At 40.6% G+C, this 19,176-nt stretch overlaps 1 protein-coding gene across 2 annotated transcripts; it reads left to right on the plus strand.

Moving 5' to 3' along the window:
* The first annotated feature begins 1,804 nt into the window (after positions 1 to 1,804).
* Positions 1,805 to 18,807, plus strand: LOC143293666 (progranulin-like). Of its 2 annotated transcripts, XM_076604800.1 has the most exons (18): positions 1,806 to 2,022; positions 8,293 to 8,398; positions 9,640 to 9,800; positions 10,965 to 11,079; positions 11,472 to 11,608; positions 12,315 to 12,417; positions 12,858 to 12,994; positions 13,387 to 13,489; positions 13,897 to 14,033; positions 14,407 to 14,509; positions 14,742 to 14,878; positions 15,584 to 15,686; positions 16,128 to 16,264; positions 16,652 to 16,754; positions 17,143 to 17,279; positions 17,673 to 17,775; positions 18,217 to 18,341; positions 18,480 to 18,807. In XM_076604800.1, the coding sequence occupies exons 1-18, from the start codon at positions 1,979 to 1,981 to the stop codon at positions 18,484 to 18,486; spliced, it is 1,998 nt and encodes a 665-aa protein (XP_076460915.1). In that variant the 5' UTR covers positions 1,806 to 1,978; the 3' UTR covers positions 18,487 to 18,807. The 2 variants fall into 2 exon arrangements, with proteins under 2 accessions (XP_076460916.1, XP_076460915.1); XM_076604801.1 differs by lacking the exons at positions 16,652 to 16,754; positions 17,143 to 17,279 and having other exon boundaries at positions 1,805 to 2,022.
* The last annotated feature ends 369 nt before the right edge of the window (positions 18,808 to 19,176 follow it).

A 19,176-nucleotide genomic window follows, 5' to 3' on the forward strand; every position in this document is an offset into this window, starting at 1 on the left:
TTGGAAAAGATGATAAACTCTTCTCTGTGCTTCTTTCTGATATAAAGTGTTTTGCTTGATAAATCTTAAACAGCATTGCTGTACTTGTGCATTCATACATACAAAATACATGTAGCCAAGTGCTCAGCTACGTTCACTGACTGTTTACCACACAAGCTATGGCATACGCCTTTTCCGCAACTAACATTCCAGTCTTCAATGACTCACTCATAATGTGTGACGCCATTCCCGGTTTGAATGCAAATCCCATTCCAAACCTATTCTCTAAACATCTATCAAATCAAGTCTCTGTATGGTTCACTGTAATATATTTGTTGTGCAAAGAGAGAGAGAGAGAGAGAGAGAGAGGTGTGTGGGGGGTGGGGGGGGGGGGTTGAGCGAGGGGGGGTTGCAGCCAATTTTGTTGATCATTATCATTGTAGGATTTGGTTTTCACGTGATTATGATAGAATTGTCTAGACTCAAAAAGAGAGCGTGCTTATGTGATTACTGGAGGTAGAGTGACAAGCTGAAAGAATAAAGGCTATGTGACAGTGAATGAGAGAGAGAGAGAGAGAGGAATAAAGCTATGACTGACGCAACAACCGAGTGGTTAAAGCGTTGGACTTTCAATCTGAGGGCCCCGGGTTCGAATCTCGGTGACGGCGCTTTAAAGATCCTGTAATCCATGTCGGTGTTCGGTGGGTACACCCCCCGAAAACGGAGTATAGCTTTCTACATGGCGGTGTAAAAATGGTCATACATGTAAAATCCCACTCGTATACACATGAGTGAACGTGAGAGTTGCAACCCACGAACGAAGAAGAAGAAGAAAAGGAAGAAAGCTATAAGCACTGCAGTTCACTGAAGTAGGCAGATTACAACCTAAATGCAACGCGATTTATATGCTATTGAGTATCAAGTTAGTAATTAGATTAATTGCCCCTCGCTCGAGGTCGTTTTGCCCCACGTCTGGGGCAAGAAGGCAAAAAAAATTTTTTTTTTTTTTTTAGTTGATCATCTCTTACGTATAATTGCTTGTTTCAATCCACGATTGCTTGGGATATGCTGTAGCGTGGTTGGGCCGCTACTGTTTACACTTAGTTAAGATGTGTTGTGCCTTCAACGAGAAGAGAAATAGGATTTCTTGCTGAAGGGGGGCTATTTGCCCCAGATTACTATAGTTTGTTGGGTAAAGTGGGTATACACTCTTTTTCTTCTACGTTCGTAGGCTGCACCCCCACTTTCACTCTGTGTACGAGTAGGCTTTTATGTGCATAGCTGTTTATACTACGCCATGTTGGCAGCCTGGGAGAATGGAAATACCTTGGCCCTTAACCCACCCGTGACCCAGATTTGGACACAAGGACCCTTAAGTTTAAAGTCAACATAAGTAACATCATCATCATCATCGTTGTTATCATTGTTATTATTATTACTATCATCATCATCATCATCATTACTATTATTATATCGCGGCAGCACATTTGGGATTGAGTATTGGAGATTATGATGACCTATATCCCCTCTCACAATGATACAGAGAGATAAAAACGATCTGTATTCAGTTACTGCTACTCATGAAAGTCAGGTTCAGACAGGTGATCCCATCCATGCACATGGGAGTCCCGAACTGAATTCACAATCTTTCCCACCACCTACCACACACAGTCATGTGCACGTTATCATCATCTAGCTTTCAGCACGAGCGGTCATAGGACACACATGAACGGCGATAACGGATCGAACTCTTTGTCAAGTAGATACGTGCGTTCTGTCTTTCACGAATTTGGCGTCGAGCAATGTAAAGGTCACTTTAGCAGTGAACAAAAAGGCAGTGAGTAGACACCGATAAACCTCAGAGGGTGTGTGTGTGTGTGAGTGTGTGTGCACCACTAGCGACACAGCTGGTCGCTCGAACTGATCGCCCAACTTGCAGACTTTCAACTGACGAAGGGACCGAGGGAGGAAAGAGTTAATTGCTGCCTCCTCCTCCATCATGAAGACGGTTCTTCTGGCCTTGTCCGCGCTGGCCATTGCCAGGTATTGAGAGAGAGAGAGAGAGAGAGAGAGAGAGAGAGAGAGAGAGAGAGTTTTCTTTCAATGAGCGAATTTGATAAGCAAGTTTTCTTTTAAGAGACAAGTGGAATACGCTATAATCATGCGCGTATTTTTGTGTCTTTAAAAAAAATATAATTCACATTCAGTCTTGAGGACACACACACACACACACACACACACACACACACACACACACACACACACACACATACACAGAGAGAGAGAGAGAGAGAGAGAGAGAGAGAGAGAGAAGATGAATTAATCAGAGATAAGTGAGAAGTGTGTTTATTTGTTTACACCCAGTTCGCGCAAAGACGGAGAGAGAGCAGAGAGAGAGAGAGAGAGAGAGAGAGAGAATCTTTTTTTTATGGTACAAGGATCATAGCCAGTCAGTGAATTGATGACATTGCCTCAGTGTGTCGGTTTAGGAAACGACTTTTTTTTTTTTTTTTTTTTTAAACGATGCATTATTGAATGACGGACAAGACAATAAAGGTACACAAGTGGATACCCTAGCAACAAGACCAGAACTACATACGTATATTTTCAGATGACAAGCCAGTTCTGCTTAAAAAAAACTTCTTATGCATCCACTTGAAGATCGATAAAGAGATACTAGTAAATGAAAGGCAGAGAATACCAAAGCCAGAATCCAAAAGAGAGAGAGACAGTCAGAGACAGAGCCACCGAGAGACTCAAGACTCAAAAACTTTTGTTGTTCAAGGATAAAGATTTCCTTTTTCTTTTTCTTTTCACAGGCATTACTTCGCCTTTCAATCTTATCTGTAGCAACAAGTAAAAGAAGCAAAAGAGGAGGAGGACAAAGAGGAAGAAGAAGCGTTGTCATAATCATGACAATGATGAAATGCACACGCACACACACACACACACACACACACACACACACACATACATACGTACATACATACTCACTCACTCACTCACTCACACACACACACACACACACACACACACACACACACACACACACACACGGAAAAAAAAAGATAATGCATATTGTAGGACAATGGCAGAGACAAACCAGACACATTTAAATGCAAATTAGAAAGTCATGAACTAAAAAAACAAACAAAAACAAAAACAAAAAAAACATGTCGGTTGGCGAACTGGTGAATCAAACACCCCGCAGAGAGAGAGAGGGGGGGAGAGGTACCCCCTAACCTGTTAACATAACATCCGTCTGTGACTAATTTTGCGCACAGCAACAGCAGAACACACACACACACACACACACACACACACACACACACACACGCAAGCACAACATGCTCACACACAACCTACCGGTTCATTCAGACGAAACAGAACGTACATGTGTTGCCTCTGTATGTCAAGTTTCAAAAGCAAAACTGTAGAAAGCTGGTTCGTTATTTTTTTTTTATACAGGCTCTTTCAGTCCCTACCGCTGTCATACAGACTCACTGAGCTGTCAGCTTACATCTTCATGCGTTTTAAAAATCCACTTTCGGCACTGCCACGATAATCATTAAGATATCATCATCATAATTAAACATCCCATCCAACCCAGTCACATCAGTCCCGTTCTTCCGACACTCGTTGGTTTGTTTGTTGTTGTTGGTTTTTTTGTTGTTTTTTTGTTTTGTTATTGTGTTATTGTTTTTTTCAATCCCATCTGTCGGCATTTTTTCTTAGCATTTTTTTCTCTATTGTTCACAGCCCAACTGCCTACAACCAACTCCTTCAAGAACTGTTCTTATTCCACTTCATGCAAGTAATCCTGAAAAAAAAAACACCAAAAAACACGCTTTTTTAAACTTATGTTGGGTACCCCCGCATCATTCCAGTTTCGATGCAATGTGAAACACCGGGAAACTGGTAAGCAACGAAAGCCTAAATGACACAGTTCATCAGATCAGTTTGCCACATTTCGTATATCACTGACACCCGTGATAGATACAGACCTACATACCGTGAGTTATCTGAGTCATATCACGCGCAGTGTCAGCTGGCCCGTTTGAACTTTTGTCTATCTTCGATCACATGACCGACCTTAAATCTCAGGACCTGTTGAAAAGTCAAAACTTGCTCATGTGCCTTTTCTTTTTTTATTTATTTTTTAAACAGCATTAAACCAAAGTGGTTACCTAAATACTAGGTTCATAGGACCCGCCAAAACTACGTTGAATACCACTTACTGTCTTCCTAAAATAAACACACAGGTACACACACACGCACACACACACACAAATGAAATAATCCCCGTTCCACACACACACACACACATACACACACACTAATGAAATAATCCCCGTTCCACCCGCCCACAGAATGCATTAATCTTCGACGAATCTTTGTCCATTACCATGCAACAAAATGACTTCTTTATATATATATATATATATATATATATATATATATATATAAAGGTGTGTGTGTGTGTTAGACATCCTTTTTGTGTGCCATTTTAGTGGCATTAATCCCACGCCGCATGTTCTGAAACTTTTCTTTTTCTTGATCTTGATAGGAAGTCAACTTCAGTGTTGAAGAATCTGTTGCACTGGTGAGGAGAATGAGGGAACGGCAAATTTTTAGTGTTTTTTTCTTTCGTTTTTCTTTTTCTTTATTTTGTTTTATATATATATATATATATATATATTTAATGAGACCGTTTATTAACCCACAATTGAGGTAGCCACACTAACGTCGGGATGATTCATGCTATGTAAATACGTGTCATCCATCAGTCCCACCGGCTTATGGCAGGCCAAACTGACCTCTTTCTGAAAGATGGTGATGGGTTGTGGGCAATAATTATGTTATACGTGAGTATGCACACATAACATCGGTTTGTGGTTTCTCTCCACAAGTTTTTTTTTTTTTAGGGAATGGAGAGAAATCCCAGGTTAACTCCAGGGGAAAGATCCCTCTGACCCGAATGACTCGGCGTCGGAAATTCGAATCTCGAAGACTGATATCGAATCTGACGCTCTTACCAACTGTGCTGTTCTAGTCCCACCTCATGTGTCTTTTTTTAGCGTAGGACCGATTACTTCTTCTTCGTTCGTGGGCTGCAAATCCCACGTTCACTCGTATCTACACAAGTGGGCTTTTTACGTGTATGGCCGACCGTATTTACCCCGCCATATAGGCAGTCATACTCCGTTTTCGGGGGTGGACCGATTACAAAAGCCGGGACACCACCATGTGTAGGCCTACCTAGAGTACAATTTTCTGTTTTTTTGTGTGTGTGTTTTTTTTTTACTTCGAAATTCAGAAACATGTGTGTGTACTGGTTTAAAGCATTTTTTGTTTGCATTATTGATTACATTACCATCCATCCCATCAGCCAACCAGCGATGACTTTTACATAACTGACGTCAGTAATCACGGAGTTTCCAAACTGCTTCACTGTTGAACTTTAGATCGATTGATCGTTAAGGTAAATCACGTTGCGATAGTTTCCTAACGGGTAATGGGTAGGGTAGTAGTAATCTGAGCGCTCATGTGATTAAGGGCATGGCTATGTCGATCCACGGAAACACAGTTCTGAAAAAATGGTGAGAATTAAGCAAAGTCATGGAAAGAATAGAACATATACACATCGAACATCTTTGTAGATAGCGCTTTGGCCATGGCCAATGTTGTTTTTCTGTTTTCATCCAATAAAATCCCAATCTGAACTTTAACACAGGAAATCCTCTTAGTTTCTGAAATAACTTCCACTATGCAAAATCAAATTCATGAAAAATTGACATTAGGTATATATACCAAATCATTGATATCCTTATGACCTCTGTCTGTTTGTCTCTGTTTCAGTCTGCCTGAAAATCGGCTTTGTAATTTCTAAATGGCTGCTCTATTCTCATCCAAACACTATAATGGTGTGGCTTTATTTTCCAGCAGTAGTCACATTGTAACTGTAAGATTATGTGTGATGAGGTGGACAAATTGACGTAAGCTTATCGTCAGTTGAAATCTTTACACTGACAAACTGTTAAACTAAAGTCAAATGTGCTTCTAACTAATTGAAATGTGTGTGTAAGCACAACAAATATAATATTGCAGCGAACGATACAGAGACTTGATTTAATAGATGTTTAGAGAATAGGTTTAGAATGGGCTTTGCATTCAAACTGGGAATGGCGTCACACATTCTGCGCGAGCCGTTGGAGACCAGCGGTTAGTTGCGAAAAAGGCGTCTGCTGTAGCTCAGCTTTCAGCTTGTGCTGTGAGTTGAGCCACGGTCATCTGTAGTCAGCTGAGCACTTGGCTACAAACATACGCAACTTTTTCTTAATGCAAACTAAAGCGTTTTTGGCCATACTAGCTAGATCTTTATAAGAACCAACAAAACTCAAGCATGTGGAGAAAGATATGCCCAAATATTTATAAACATTGACAACTGGCATCAGAACACCATCGTACACCCATCTTTCCCTGCTGCTCAGATAACCACCCTTACGAAATACAATATTACTTTTAGACATATTGACTTTTAACTGAGTGAATTTGCTGCAATATGTAAATTGTTGTGCTGTGTCTGTAAACCTCTAACAGTTTCTGACATCAAAATATCATCGGCTAACAAAAGTATGAATAGTTCAAAAGAATCAATTGGGAACAAGGCACAAGAGAGAGAGAGAGAGAAAAGGTGAGGGGGGTGGGGGATAGGGTCCAGAAAATCGGTACCTTCCTCTTTCCATTCCAAATGCTTTGTTACTAATAAAGACATTCTTACCTTGGTTGGTTAAGATTTGTTTTCTATCTCTCTCACACAATGACCTTCTTTTGCCCCCAGTAGAAAAAGGAACATAAAAAACAAAAAAAACAAAAAAAACCACCCATAAGATCAACGTAGTCACCTGATTCAAAGATAAAGTTTTTATTTTGTTTTTTCTTACACCAACGCGAGCACCTGACTCTCACAGACACACAGCACACACATCTCACATGAAGTGTTATTTAATCAGCCTACCACAGATAGTCTACAGCCTTCTTGAATCTTAAGTTATCATCTCTGCTTCAGATAAATGAGAAAGCTGTTTGACTCAGAAAATCCTCCTTACCTATATGCGATATCTGCTACCTTGTGACATTGAAGACATCCGGTTTCGAAACAACTCAAAATATAATTGACCCGCATTAATGAACAAAAGAACGTCATCGGATATTGACCTAAATGTGCGTGTATTGAGAGTGGTGCAGATCTTTTTTTTTTTTTACGTGCATGTGCGTGTGCGTGCTTGGGTAATTTCGGATACTTTTTCTGTGCAAGGTAAAGCAAGGTCATGATGCCAGAGATAATGGACGTAAAGTGTGTGTGGGAGGAGGGGGGGGGGAATGTTTGTTGTAGGTTTAAAACTGTATTGCTAACCAATTAATCTGCTGTTAGTTTTACTGTAGGCTATCAGTCATCTAAACGGAGTAGGGAAATCAAAATGGAATGAGTGTTTATTTTATCATATCAGACACTGACGGACGGAAGCAACAGAAGAACCAACGAAAACAACAGCTACCAAAATATAACGACAAAAATAATAACAATTAAAAAAAATCAATAATAATAATGAATTGCTGTCAGTTACAATAGGAACGCACGAGCATACATGAAGGTTACACAAAATAAGTAGCACGTTGCAGCAGTAGCCTTTCCCACGAATATTACTGATAATATACTTGCAATACGTATACCTACTCAAATGCTAGACTTAGCCAACATCTTTCTTCGGTTTCTGAGTCGTGCATCGGTTTAACTTTCGTTCTGTTATTACCATCGATGTCGGGCAAAGTGGAAATCGTGCACAGGGCCAGTATAACATTTCACAGTAAAAAATGGATTTCTTCGATCGCCCGAAAACAAACATTATTTTTTGCTTCTTTTCTCTGTATCTTCCTACTCTTCAACAGCGCTATGTATTAGTTTGCAAGTTTTGTTTGTTTGTTTGTTTCTAGCAAGTAAAGAAACTTGATAGCTAGAGATCCTATTTCATATCATTTTTATCTCGTTGGGTAGTCCTGATGAGGCCTTGTGCGGTCGGTTGAACTATAAGCAATGATGATGAAAGGAAATCCAGCCCGAAGTTCAGCAGATCAATGCAGCATTTTGTTTGCCGCAATTACATTTTAAACAAGTTATTCATGTATTCGTTTATTTCTTTAAAATGCATTCATTTATTCATTATCGATTCATTCATTCATTTTCTATTTAATCATTTATCTTGTTTAATTTTTTTTTATTTGTCTCCTGTTTTATTCTCTGTGATCTGTCAGGCTAGCAGCCGGCGCAGTGAAGTGTGACGCCACGCATGATTGCCCGACGGGTAGCACGTGCTGCATGACGTCTTCGGGACAGTGGGGATGCTGCCCCCTCCCCAAGGTCCGTGCGATTTTGTGTCTGTGGCTCATATCCCTCTTTTTTGTCTTTTCTTGCCCCCCCCCCCCCCCCCCCCCCCACACACACACACACATTTTCCAATTTGATTTTGTAGTTTATGTATGTCTGATAGTTAGTCATATCCGTCTTTGAGCATCAGAACAGCATATGAGGCAACTGTTGTCCCAACTACCTGAGCTAGAATTTGATTGTAGTGGAGAGTGTCTGGCCCAAGTTACACCCCCACTCTCTCGGCCAAGAGGGTTTTGGGGACAGTCAGGTTGGGATGGTTCCCAAAGGTCAACTAGCCCCTAATTAAAATAAGGCTGCAGCACTAAGAGCCAGTGCAGTCTTGCCTCCTAGTTTGAAAGTCATAGTCCTTCACAAAAAAACTTGACTTCCCACTACAATGGAAAAATCATCGATCATACAGCCTGTTGGCCCAACTGTAAGCTTATGTCAATCTGTGATATAAACTGAGCAGGGTTTGTTTGTTTGTTTGTTTTTTATGATTAACAAATTGACAAATAATGATAACGTATAAGAATCAATTAAGCATACGTTCATTTTGATTGATGATAAACCGACATCCAACACAAATTACTAGGACAAAAGAAAAGAGAGAAAAAAGTGGCAAATGATGAATGTATAAAACGTCATTGTGAGGATCATGTGTGTGTGAGACAGACACTTGTGCATTCACAATATCATCAGCTTTTAATGGCGGTCTATCTGGACAAAAGATAACAAAGCTGTATCGTGGATCGTTGAACTGAAAACAGTTACCCATGATGAGAAAACGTCAGAGACTATTCACTTTGCATAATTTTTATTCATCTTATGTAATGTCTATCATTACAAGAAATAAACTATTGCACGTTGTCTTATGTTCCATTCATGACTGCCTTTCATCCACAGTTTCGTTCAGATTTAATCATCTTTCAAGAGATTTGAAAAGATGCCAGTCTGATAGAAACTTTGGGTTATTGGCTATATGACATCCTTGCTCGCCCCTCTTCCATTCCACATGCGCCCTTTGTATCGTTTAATTGAAGTGCTATTTGGCATTGTTACGGCTAGTTTTTTATGCAATAGAGTGAAATCATCACAGTAGATTGTGTGTGTGTGTGTGTGTGTGTGTGTGTGTGTGTGTGTGTGTGTGTTCGTGCGTGCGTGCGCGTGCGTGCATGCGTGCGCGCGCGCGCGTGTGTGTGTGGTGTGTGTGTGTGTGTGTGCGCGTGCAGGCGGTGTGCTGTGCGGACCATTTGCACTGCTGTCCCAATGGCTTCAAGTGCCACACGTCCACGGGCCAGTGTGAGAAAGGTTCCGTCACCTTACCCTGGCTGAAGAAATCACCTGCCCACGTGAGGAGGAGCAACGCTGAGGCGGTATCCCCCTTGGTTTGGTGAGAGATCGGGTTTTACACAGCTCTTATCTTTTAGTACTGACTGATTGATTGATTGATTGATTGATTGATTTCCGTAAGAAGGGAGAAAATCATTAAGAACGATAACTGTGCAAGATAATGGAATGTGTCAGTTATAGATAAATAATGTATTTCTGCTTTTCTAATAGAAGTTGTGCATTGGAGATTTTGCTAGAAAAATCCTATAATTATCACTGTTTTCTGATTGTTTTGTTTCATTGCTTTCCGTCTTTGTTTTTTTTCATCATAATCATCGTCATCGTCGTCGTCCTCATGATCGTCGTGGTCATCACCACCACCATCATCGTCATCTTCTGTGGTGGTGACAACAAATAACAAACGTCTTGAACATTCTTCTGTGTTTGTAAACACAATTTTTGACTCACTTGTGTAAACAAAGTGTCTATGTTTTAACCCGATGTTCAGTTGTCTGTGTGTGTGTGTGTGTGTGTGTGTGTGTGTGTGTGTGTGTGTGTGTCCGTGTGTCTGTGTGTCCGTGGTAAACTTACGTTGACATTTTCTCTGCAAATACTTTGTCAGTTGACACCAAATTTGGCATAAAAATAGGAAAAATTCAGTTCTTTCCAGTCATTTTGTTTAAAACAATATTGCACCTCTGGGATGGGCACAAAAAAAATTAAAAAGAAGCCTAATTATATGCAAACTGCATTTACTGTTATATTTATATTTTTTGTATTCTCTAAATTTGGCACTTTGACCTCTTATTCTGACACAAGAACAAGAGGAGTCATTATCATTTTTTGTTCAAACAGGAACTTCTTTTACTAAGCATGGATTTTTTTTTTTTTTTTTTTTTTTTTTTTTTGTAAACGTTTTGGTGCAGATAGTAAAGAAGGGAAATTACTCTGTAATTAATGCTAGGGGACTTAATTTATCACAAGTGAGTCTTGAAGGCCTTGCCTCTCTTGTTTTTCTTTGTCATCGTGCACATCCGTTGGGCAAAAGTTTACTTTTTTATCACTGGTAATAATAGCAGCACTTTTAAGTGTGTGTGTGTGTGTGTGTGTGTGTGTGTGTGTGTGTGTGTGTTTCACCACACAAGTTTTGTGCTGTTTACTTTTCGTGTATCTCAATATTCACGCACGAGGTTATTCTATCATTCTACTTCTTTCATCTCTTCAGGAAGTCAGAGAAAGTGCAGGTGGAGTCAGTGAGGTGTGACGCCACGCATGACTGCCCCACAGGTAGCACCTGCTGTAAGACATCTTCAGGATGGGGATGCTGCCCCTTACCTCAGGTATGACTTTTCTTGACACTGCAGTTTTGATTATGTATCTCTTTTGTCGCATTCAGAGCTAGGACCACTCCAGGACACTGGGGGTGCTGTCCCTTAAGTATACATAAGGTCTTTCTATCTATCTAACTGACACTGCAGTTTGGATTTCGAACCTGCAGTGACTCGCTTCGTAATATCTATTTTGCCGTGTTCAGTACTGTTCAGTGTGTATGACTGCCTCTTAATTCTCTTTCTCTCTGTCCCTTAGACCCACGTGCATGCGTGTGTGTGTGTGTGTGTGTTTTTTGTTTTTCTGTTTTTTGTGTGTTGTGTGTGTGTGTGAGTGTGTGTGAGCTTGTATGTGTGTGCTCGGCATGATTGCATGCTACATGTATGTGTATGTGTGTGTGCAGGCGGTGTGCTGTCAGGATGGTGTACACTGCTGTCCAAACGGCTACTCATGTCACGTGTCCACTGGCCAGTGTGAGAAAGGTTCCATCACCTTGCCCTGGCTGCAGAAATCACCTGCACGTGTTAAAGATGGTCCTTTGTATGTATGACAGCGCTCTTGTCTTTTTTCATTCACTTGTGTAAACAAAGTTTTCCCTTTTTTAAAATCACTTTGTCATTTATGGTGATAGCTGTGCAGAGCAGGATGTGTTGTGATATTTCTACAATCTAACGTACGTTTAAGCTGTAATCATTATTACGAAAAGTTATCCATGGACTGCACAAAATTGAGACCCATCCTCCATCTTCCCCCTCGTTGGGCAAAAATAAAAAAGGACAAAAAAAGTAGATATCCTTGGGTTCCTTCCATCCATCATTCCCTGTCTGTAGTCAAGCATGTTAAAATCTCATTTAAACATGGTCTATATACACGTGAATAAACACAAATACAAAGAAAGATGTAACTATTTATCCACTGCAGCAATTACATTCTGTCTGTCTGCGCATCATTTTTAAGTGAAGTTGATTTCTTTGCACAACCCTGTTGGATAGTGGTGAACAAGATAGTTATTTTATTTTTCAGTTTCTCATTCCAGGTAATAATTTATGCAGGTACAAATTGCACAAGATGCATAGACATTAATCTCGATAAAAAAAATGATTTAAAAAAAAAATAAAAACAACAGCAACAACAACAAAATAAATAAAAAAATTAAAAAAATAAAAAAAACAAACCCAGTAAAACAACCCAACCATCAACAAACTCTGAAAATAAATGTAATAAAGGTACGTTGATTCTATTTCAGGAAACAGATGGAATCAGTGATGTGTAACGCCACGCGTTCATGCCCGACTGGGAATACCTGCTGTTGGACGCCCTCAGGATGGGGATGCTGCCCCTTACCTCAGGTGTGACTTTCTTGGCACTGCAGTTTGAATCACAAACCCGTAGTTAGTCACTTCACGTCTGTTTTGTCAGGAATTTTGAGGATTGACCTCTTTCACGTTTCCTGTCTCTATGTGTGTGTGTGTGTGTGCATGAGAGTATGTATGTACATGTGTGTATAATTGTGCATGCATTTGTGCGTTAATGTGTGTGTGTCTGTGTGGTCTGTGTGTGCGGTGCAGTGTGCGCACGTGCGTGCATGTTTGTGTATATCTGTGTTGGTATATGTGCATTTGTTTTCATGATTGTGTGTGTGTGTGGGGGGGGGGGGGGGGGGGGGCATGAGCATGTACATGTGCATGTCCATGCAAGTGTGTGTGTGTGTGTGTGTGTGTGTGTGTGCGAATGCGTGTGTGTGTGTGTGTCCTTTATATAATTATGCTACATTCATATATGTGTGCAGGCGGTGTGTTGTCAGGATGGTGTACACTGCTGCCCTAATGGCTACACATGTGATGTGTCCTCTGGCAAGTGTAATAAAGGTTCCATCGCCTTGCCCTGGCTGCAGAAATCACCTGCCTTCGTTAAAGCTGGTCCACAGTATGTATGGCAGTGCTCTTGTCTCCCTTTCTTTGTTTTTACGTGAAAATTACATGTCAGTGACAGCTGTACAGGGTCTGATATGTGTTGTTTATGCAGTCTGAAATATGCAAGGTGTAATTATTATTCCATTATAACAAATAGCATTTGTCAATATGTGATTGGTGTTATTGTCAAATTTAGTTTTCAGCACAGCATTGCAGATAGCTGGACAAGAAAATGTTGTTCATTTTTGTTTTATTAAGAATATATGAAGGTTTTGTTTGCACACAGACAATACATGTTCAATGATCTTGAACAAGAAAAAAAAAAAGAATATCTCGATAAAAAATGAAACAAATGCAAAAGTACATTTCCCACCAATATGTATAAATCCATTAATCTTATTTCAGGAAAAAGGTGAAGTCGGTGAGGTGTGACGCCACACATGATTGCCCCACAGCTACCACCTGCTGTAAGACGCCTTCAGGATGGGGATGCTGCCCCTTACCTCAGGTGAGATTTTCTTGACACTGCAGTTTGGATTACAATCCTGCTGTCATTAAAAAAATATTGTGTGTGTGTGTGCGCGAGAGAGAGAGGGGGGTGCGCATGTGCGTGCACCTCTGTGTGTGTGTGTGTGTGTGTGTGTGTGTGTGTGTTAGGAAGGGGGGGGAGGCGCGCACATACATGCATGTGTGTACATAATTATGTTCATCACAGTGTCTGTATGGCTGTGCTTGTGAGTGAATTGAGGTGGGTGTGTGTGTGTGTGCGCGCGCGCATGTGCATGTTTGTGCATGTCTTTCTGTGTTGTGTGTGTGTCTTTGTGTCTGTGTCTGTGTGCGTGTGTAGTCGCATGCCAATATATGTTGACATGGTGTACGAGTGCTTTATGTGTGTTTGTATTTGTGTGTGTGTAGGCGGTGTGTTGTCAGGATGGTGTACACTGCTGTCCTAATGGCTACACATGTCACGTGTCCACCGGCCAGTGTGAGAAAGGTTCCATCACCTTGCCCTGGCTGCAGAAATCACCTGCCCACGTTAAAGCTGGTCCTCTGTATGTATGGCAACCATCTGAAATTTATTTTGTTTGCATGAATATCACAAGTCATTGATGATGATAGCTGTCCATGGAAAGAAAGTAGCAAATTTTCTGCTGTCTGAATTGTAGGTGTACATGTAGTCATTAATACATTAAAACCACTGGAATTTTTCAATGCGTGATTGGTTTTATTGTCAACTTTTATTTGCTGTACACCATTGCAAAACGCAGAACGAGAGAGTTCCTTGCTGGTGTTTTATTTAGATTTTATGAAGGCACTTTTGCACAAGAAGCACGTACAATAATGTATACAGATCAGGAAAGAAATGAATAGATGATAAAATTTGAAAAGACTGCATTCCCAAGCGACACATTCTTCTTATTTCAGGAAAAAAATGGAGTCAGTGAGGTGTGATGCCACGCATGACTGCCCCACAGCTACCACCTGCTGTAAGACGCCTTCAGGATGGGGATGCTGCCCCTTACCTCAGGTGTGACTCTCTTGACACTGCAGTTCAGATCAGTCACTGCAGAAATGTTGTTATAATCAGTACTGTTGTAAAGGTTGTCTGTGTCTCAGGTATTGAACCTGTTTGTGTGTGTGTGTGTGTGTGTGTGTGTGTGTGTGTGTGTATGTGTGTGTGTGTGTGTGTGAGAGAGAGAGAGTTTGTATGTGTGTGTGCTCGGCGTGATTGCATGCTACATGTATGTGTGTGTGTGCAGGCGGTGTGTTGTCAGGATGGTGTACACTGCTGTCCTAACGGCTACACATGTCACGTGTCCACCGGCCAGTGTGAGAAAGGTTCCATCACCTTGCCCTGGCTGCAGAAATCACCTGCACGTGTTAAAGATGGTCCTTTGTATGTATGACAGCGCTCTTGTCTTTTTTAATTCACTTGTGTAAACAAAGTTTTCCCTTTTTTAAAATCACTTGTCATTTATGGTGATAGCTGTGCAGAGCAGGGTGTGTTGTGATATTTCTACAATCTAACATATGTTTAAGCTGTAATCATTATTACGAAAAGTTATCCATGGACTGCACACAGTTGAGACCCATCCCCCCTCCTCCCCCTCGCTAGGCAAAAATAAAAAAGTACAAAAAAAAGTAGAAATCCTTGGGTTCCTTCCATCCATCATTCCCTGTCTGCAGTCAGGCATGTTAAAATCTCATTTAAACATGCTCTATACACACGTGAATAAACACAAATACAAAGAAAGATGTAACTATTTATCCACTGCAGCAATTACATTCTGTCTGTCTGCGCATCACTTTTAAGTGAAGTTGATTTCTTTGCACAACCCCATTGTAGAGTGCTGAACAAGATAGTTATTTTATTTTTCAGTTTCTCATTCCAGGTAATAATTTATGCAGGTACAAATTGCACAAGATGCATAGACATTAATCTCGATTAAAAAAAATGATTTTTTTTTTTATAAAAACAATAGCAACAACAACAAAATAAATAAATTTAAAAAAAATTAAAAAAAACAAACCCAGTAAAACAACCCAACCATCAACAAACTCTGAAAATAAATTTAATAAAGGTACGTTGATTCTATTTCAGGAAACAGATGGAATCAGTGATGTGTAACGCCACGCGTTCATGCCCGACTGGGAATACCTGCTGTTGGACGCCCTCAGGATGGGGATGCTGCCCCTTACCTCAGGTGTGACTTTCTTGGCACTGCAGTTTGAATCACAAACCCGTAGTTAGTCACTTCACGTCTGTTTTGTCAGGAATTTTGAGGATTGACCTCTTTCACGTTTCCTGTCTCTATGTGTGTGTGTGTGTGTGCATGAGAGTATGTATGTACATGTGTGTATAATTGTGCATGCATTTGTGCGTTAATGTGTGTGTGTCTGTGTGCGTCTGTGTGTGTGCGTGTGCATGTGTGCGCACGTGCGTGCATGTTTGTGTATATCTGTGTTGGTATATGTGCATTTGTTTTCATGATTGTGTGTGTGTGTGGGGGTGGGTGGGTGGGGGGGGGGGCATGAGCATGTACATGTCCATGCAAGTGTGTGTGTGTGTGTGTGAATGTGTGTGCGCGAATGCGTGTGTGTGTGTGTCCTTTATATAATTATGCTACATTCATATATGTGTGCAGGCGGTGTGTTGTCAGGATGGTGTACACTGCTGCCCTAATGGCTACACATGTGATGTGTCCTCTGGCAAGTGTAATAAAGGTTCCATCGCCTTGCCCTGGCTGCAGAAATCACCTGCCTTCGTTAAAGCTGGTCCACAGTATGTATGGCAGTGCTCTTGTCTCCCTTTCTTTGTTTTTACGTGAAAATCACATGTCAGTGACAGCTGTACAGGGTCTGATATGTGTTGTTTATGCAGTCTGAAATATGCAAGGTGTAATTATTATTCCATTATAACAAATAGCATTTGTCAATATGTGATTGGTGTTATTGTCAAATTTAGTTTTCAGCACAGCATTGCAGATAGCTGTACAAGAAAATGTAGTTCTTTTTTGTTTTATTAAGAATATATGAAGGTTTTGTTTGCACACAGACGATACATGTTCAATGATCTTGAACAAGAAAAAAAAAATTCTCAATAAAAAATGAAACAAATGCAAAAGCACATTTCCCACCAATATGTATAAATCCATTCATCTTATTTCAGGAAAAAGGTGAAGTCAGTGAGGTGTGACGCCACACATGATTGCCCCACAGGTAGCACCTGCTGTAAGACGCCTTCAGGATGGGGATGCTGCCCCTTACCTCGGGTGAGATTTTCTTGACACTGCAGTTTGGATTACAATCCTGCTGTCATTAAAAAAAATATTGTGTGTGTGTGTGCGCGTGAGAGAGAGGGGGGTGCGCATGCGTGTGCACCTGTGTGTGTGTGTGTGTGTGTTAGGAAGGGGGGGGAGGCGCGCACATACATGCATGTGTGTACATAATTATGTTCATCACAGTGTCTGTATGGCTGTGCTTGTGAGTGAATTGAGGTGTGTGTGTGTGTGCGCGTGCGCATGTGCATGTTTGTGCATGTCTTTCTGTGTTGTGTGTGTGTCTTTGTGTCTGTGTCTGTGTGCGTGTGTAGTTGCATGCCAATATATGTTGACATGGTGTACGAGTGCTTTATGTGTGATTGTATTTGTGTGTGTGTAGGCGGTGTGTTGTCAGGATGGTGTACACTGCTGTCCTAATGGCTACACATGTCACGTGTCCACCGGCCAGTGTGAGAAAGGTTCCATCACCTTGCCCTGGCTGCAGAAATCACCTGCCCACGTTAAAGCTGGTTCCCTGTATGTATGCCAGCGATCTTGTCTTTTTGCTTAAAAAGTCACAAGTCTGAAGTGAATAATATAACTGTGCTTGGTAAGATTTGCAGTGACATTTTCTTACAGTCATAAAAGTCGAAAGTGTAAGTATTAGGTGTGCAGCAATGACCTAGTAGTAATGCATCCAAATAGGAAGAGAGTTTCAACAGATTCAAGTCCCATAATCATATGCATTTTGTTTTAAACACAGTATTGCAGAAATCTTAAAGTTTTTTGTTAATGTTTTATTTCAATCATAACAAAGGCAACATTTGCACATAATCCACACACATTAATGGAGATTAAGAACTAAGTGAACATGTCAACAAAACATGAAAAGAATGCAAAAGGTCTACATTCCCCATCAATTATTTTCAGGAAAAAGGTGGAGTCAGTGAGGTGTGATGCCACGCATGATTGCCCCACAGCTACCACCTGCTGTAAGACGCCTTCAGGATGGGGATGCTGCCCCTTACCTCAGGTGAGATTTTCTTGACACTGCAGTTTGGATTACAAACCCGCAGTTGGTCACTTGATAGCTCTTCTGTCACAATCAGTGCTGTTTTATGATTCTTCCTCATATTATTTCTCTTCACCCCTCAGTCCTAAGTGTGTATGTGCCTGTGCCTGTGTGTCCAGATATACATGGTTGTTCTTGCCAGTATCATTTATGTGTGTGCATATATTTGTGTCAGTAGTGTGTGTGTGTGTGTTTGTGTTCAAGTCCAATCATGTATGTACATGTGCATCCACACTCATGCACGGAAGTGTATATCTGCATGTGTGCTGTATGTACATTACATGTAATGTATGTATGTGTGCGCATTCTGTGTGGTGTCAGGATGGTGTATGATTGTGTGCATATATTTGTGTATGCATGTATGCTCATGAATATGTGTTTGTGGTGTATGTGTGTGTGCAGGCGGTGTGCTGTCAGGATGGTGTACACTGCTGTCCTAACGGCTACACATGTCACGTGTCCACCGGCCAGTGTGAGAAAGGTTCCATCACCTTGCCCTGGCTGCAGAAATCACCATCTCTGTTCAGGTCAGTTGTGACCTGTTAAACATTGTGTGTGTGTGTGCGTGCATTTTGGTTGTGAAGATGCAAACATGTGCATATGCAACCTGTATCACAATGGCTGATTTGACTAATGCTTTATTTCAATATTTTGTTTTGAAACAGGCCCTGAAGGATGACCAACAAAATATCTCCTGAGCAGGGAGAGTGCCATGATTTTCTTCTTTCTTCAAGGCCAACGCATGTGATTAACTGTTCTACATTTCCCAACATTGTATAATTAAAAACTTGTGAATAACCTTTTATTCCAAGCACAGTTGAGTTAAATTTATGACGCAAGTTTTTTTTGTTTCTTTTTCTAATAAAGTGCCTTTGAAGACATTTAATATTTGTGGACAAATATTAGGCTGATGACAAATCGATTGTGGAAGTTGAAAGATGTTGATTGTAACTCCAGTTTTGTATTTTTAATAAACACAGCCTGGAAAACAAATGACAGAACTTGAGACTTATACCTCCTGACTGTTTTTCCTCCTTTCTTAAAGAGGAATCCGAGTTGCTTAAAACATCTGCAGAAAACAGAAGCATGAATACACACTTTTATTTTCACACTTGCGTGCACTACATATTGTCCTACATGCGAGATGTCACCCACAAGAAGAGCAAAAGAAGAAGAATATTCAATCGTTCAAAACCACAACACATCCCCCTTTTTAAAATCCAGACTTTATTTGATACATAACCAAAAATACTTACAAAAGTAAATATAGATCACTAATACAGGATTTTTTTGTCGTTGAAGCAAATGATGAAAATACGTATCTTAAATGTTTTCACATTTACCAAGTTTTATCCTCACACA

The sequence above is a fragment of the Babylonia areolata genome, chromosome 19, assembly GCF_041734735.1.
Source record: "Babylonia areolata isolate BAREFJ2019XMU chromosome 19, ASM4173473v1, whole genome shotgun sequence".
Taxonomy (NCBI): Eukaryota; Metazoa; Mollusca; class Gastropoda; order Neogastropoda; family Buccinidae; genus Babylonia; species Babylonia areolata.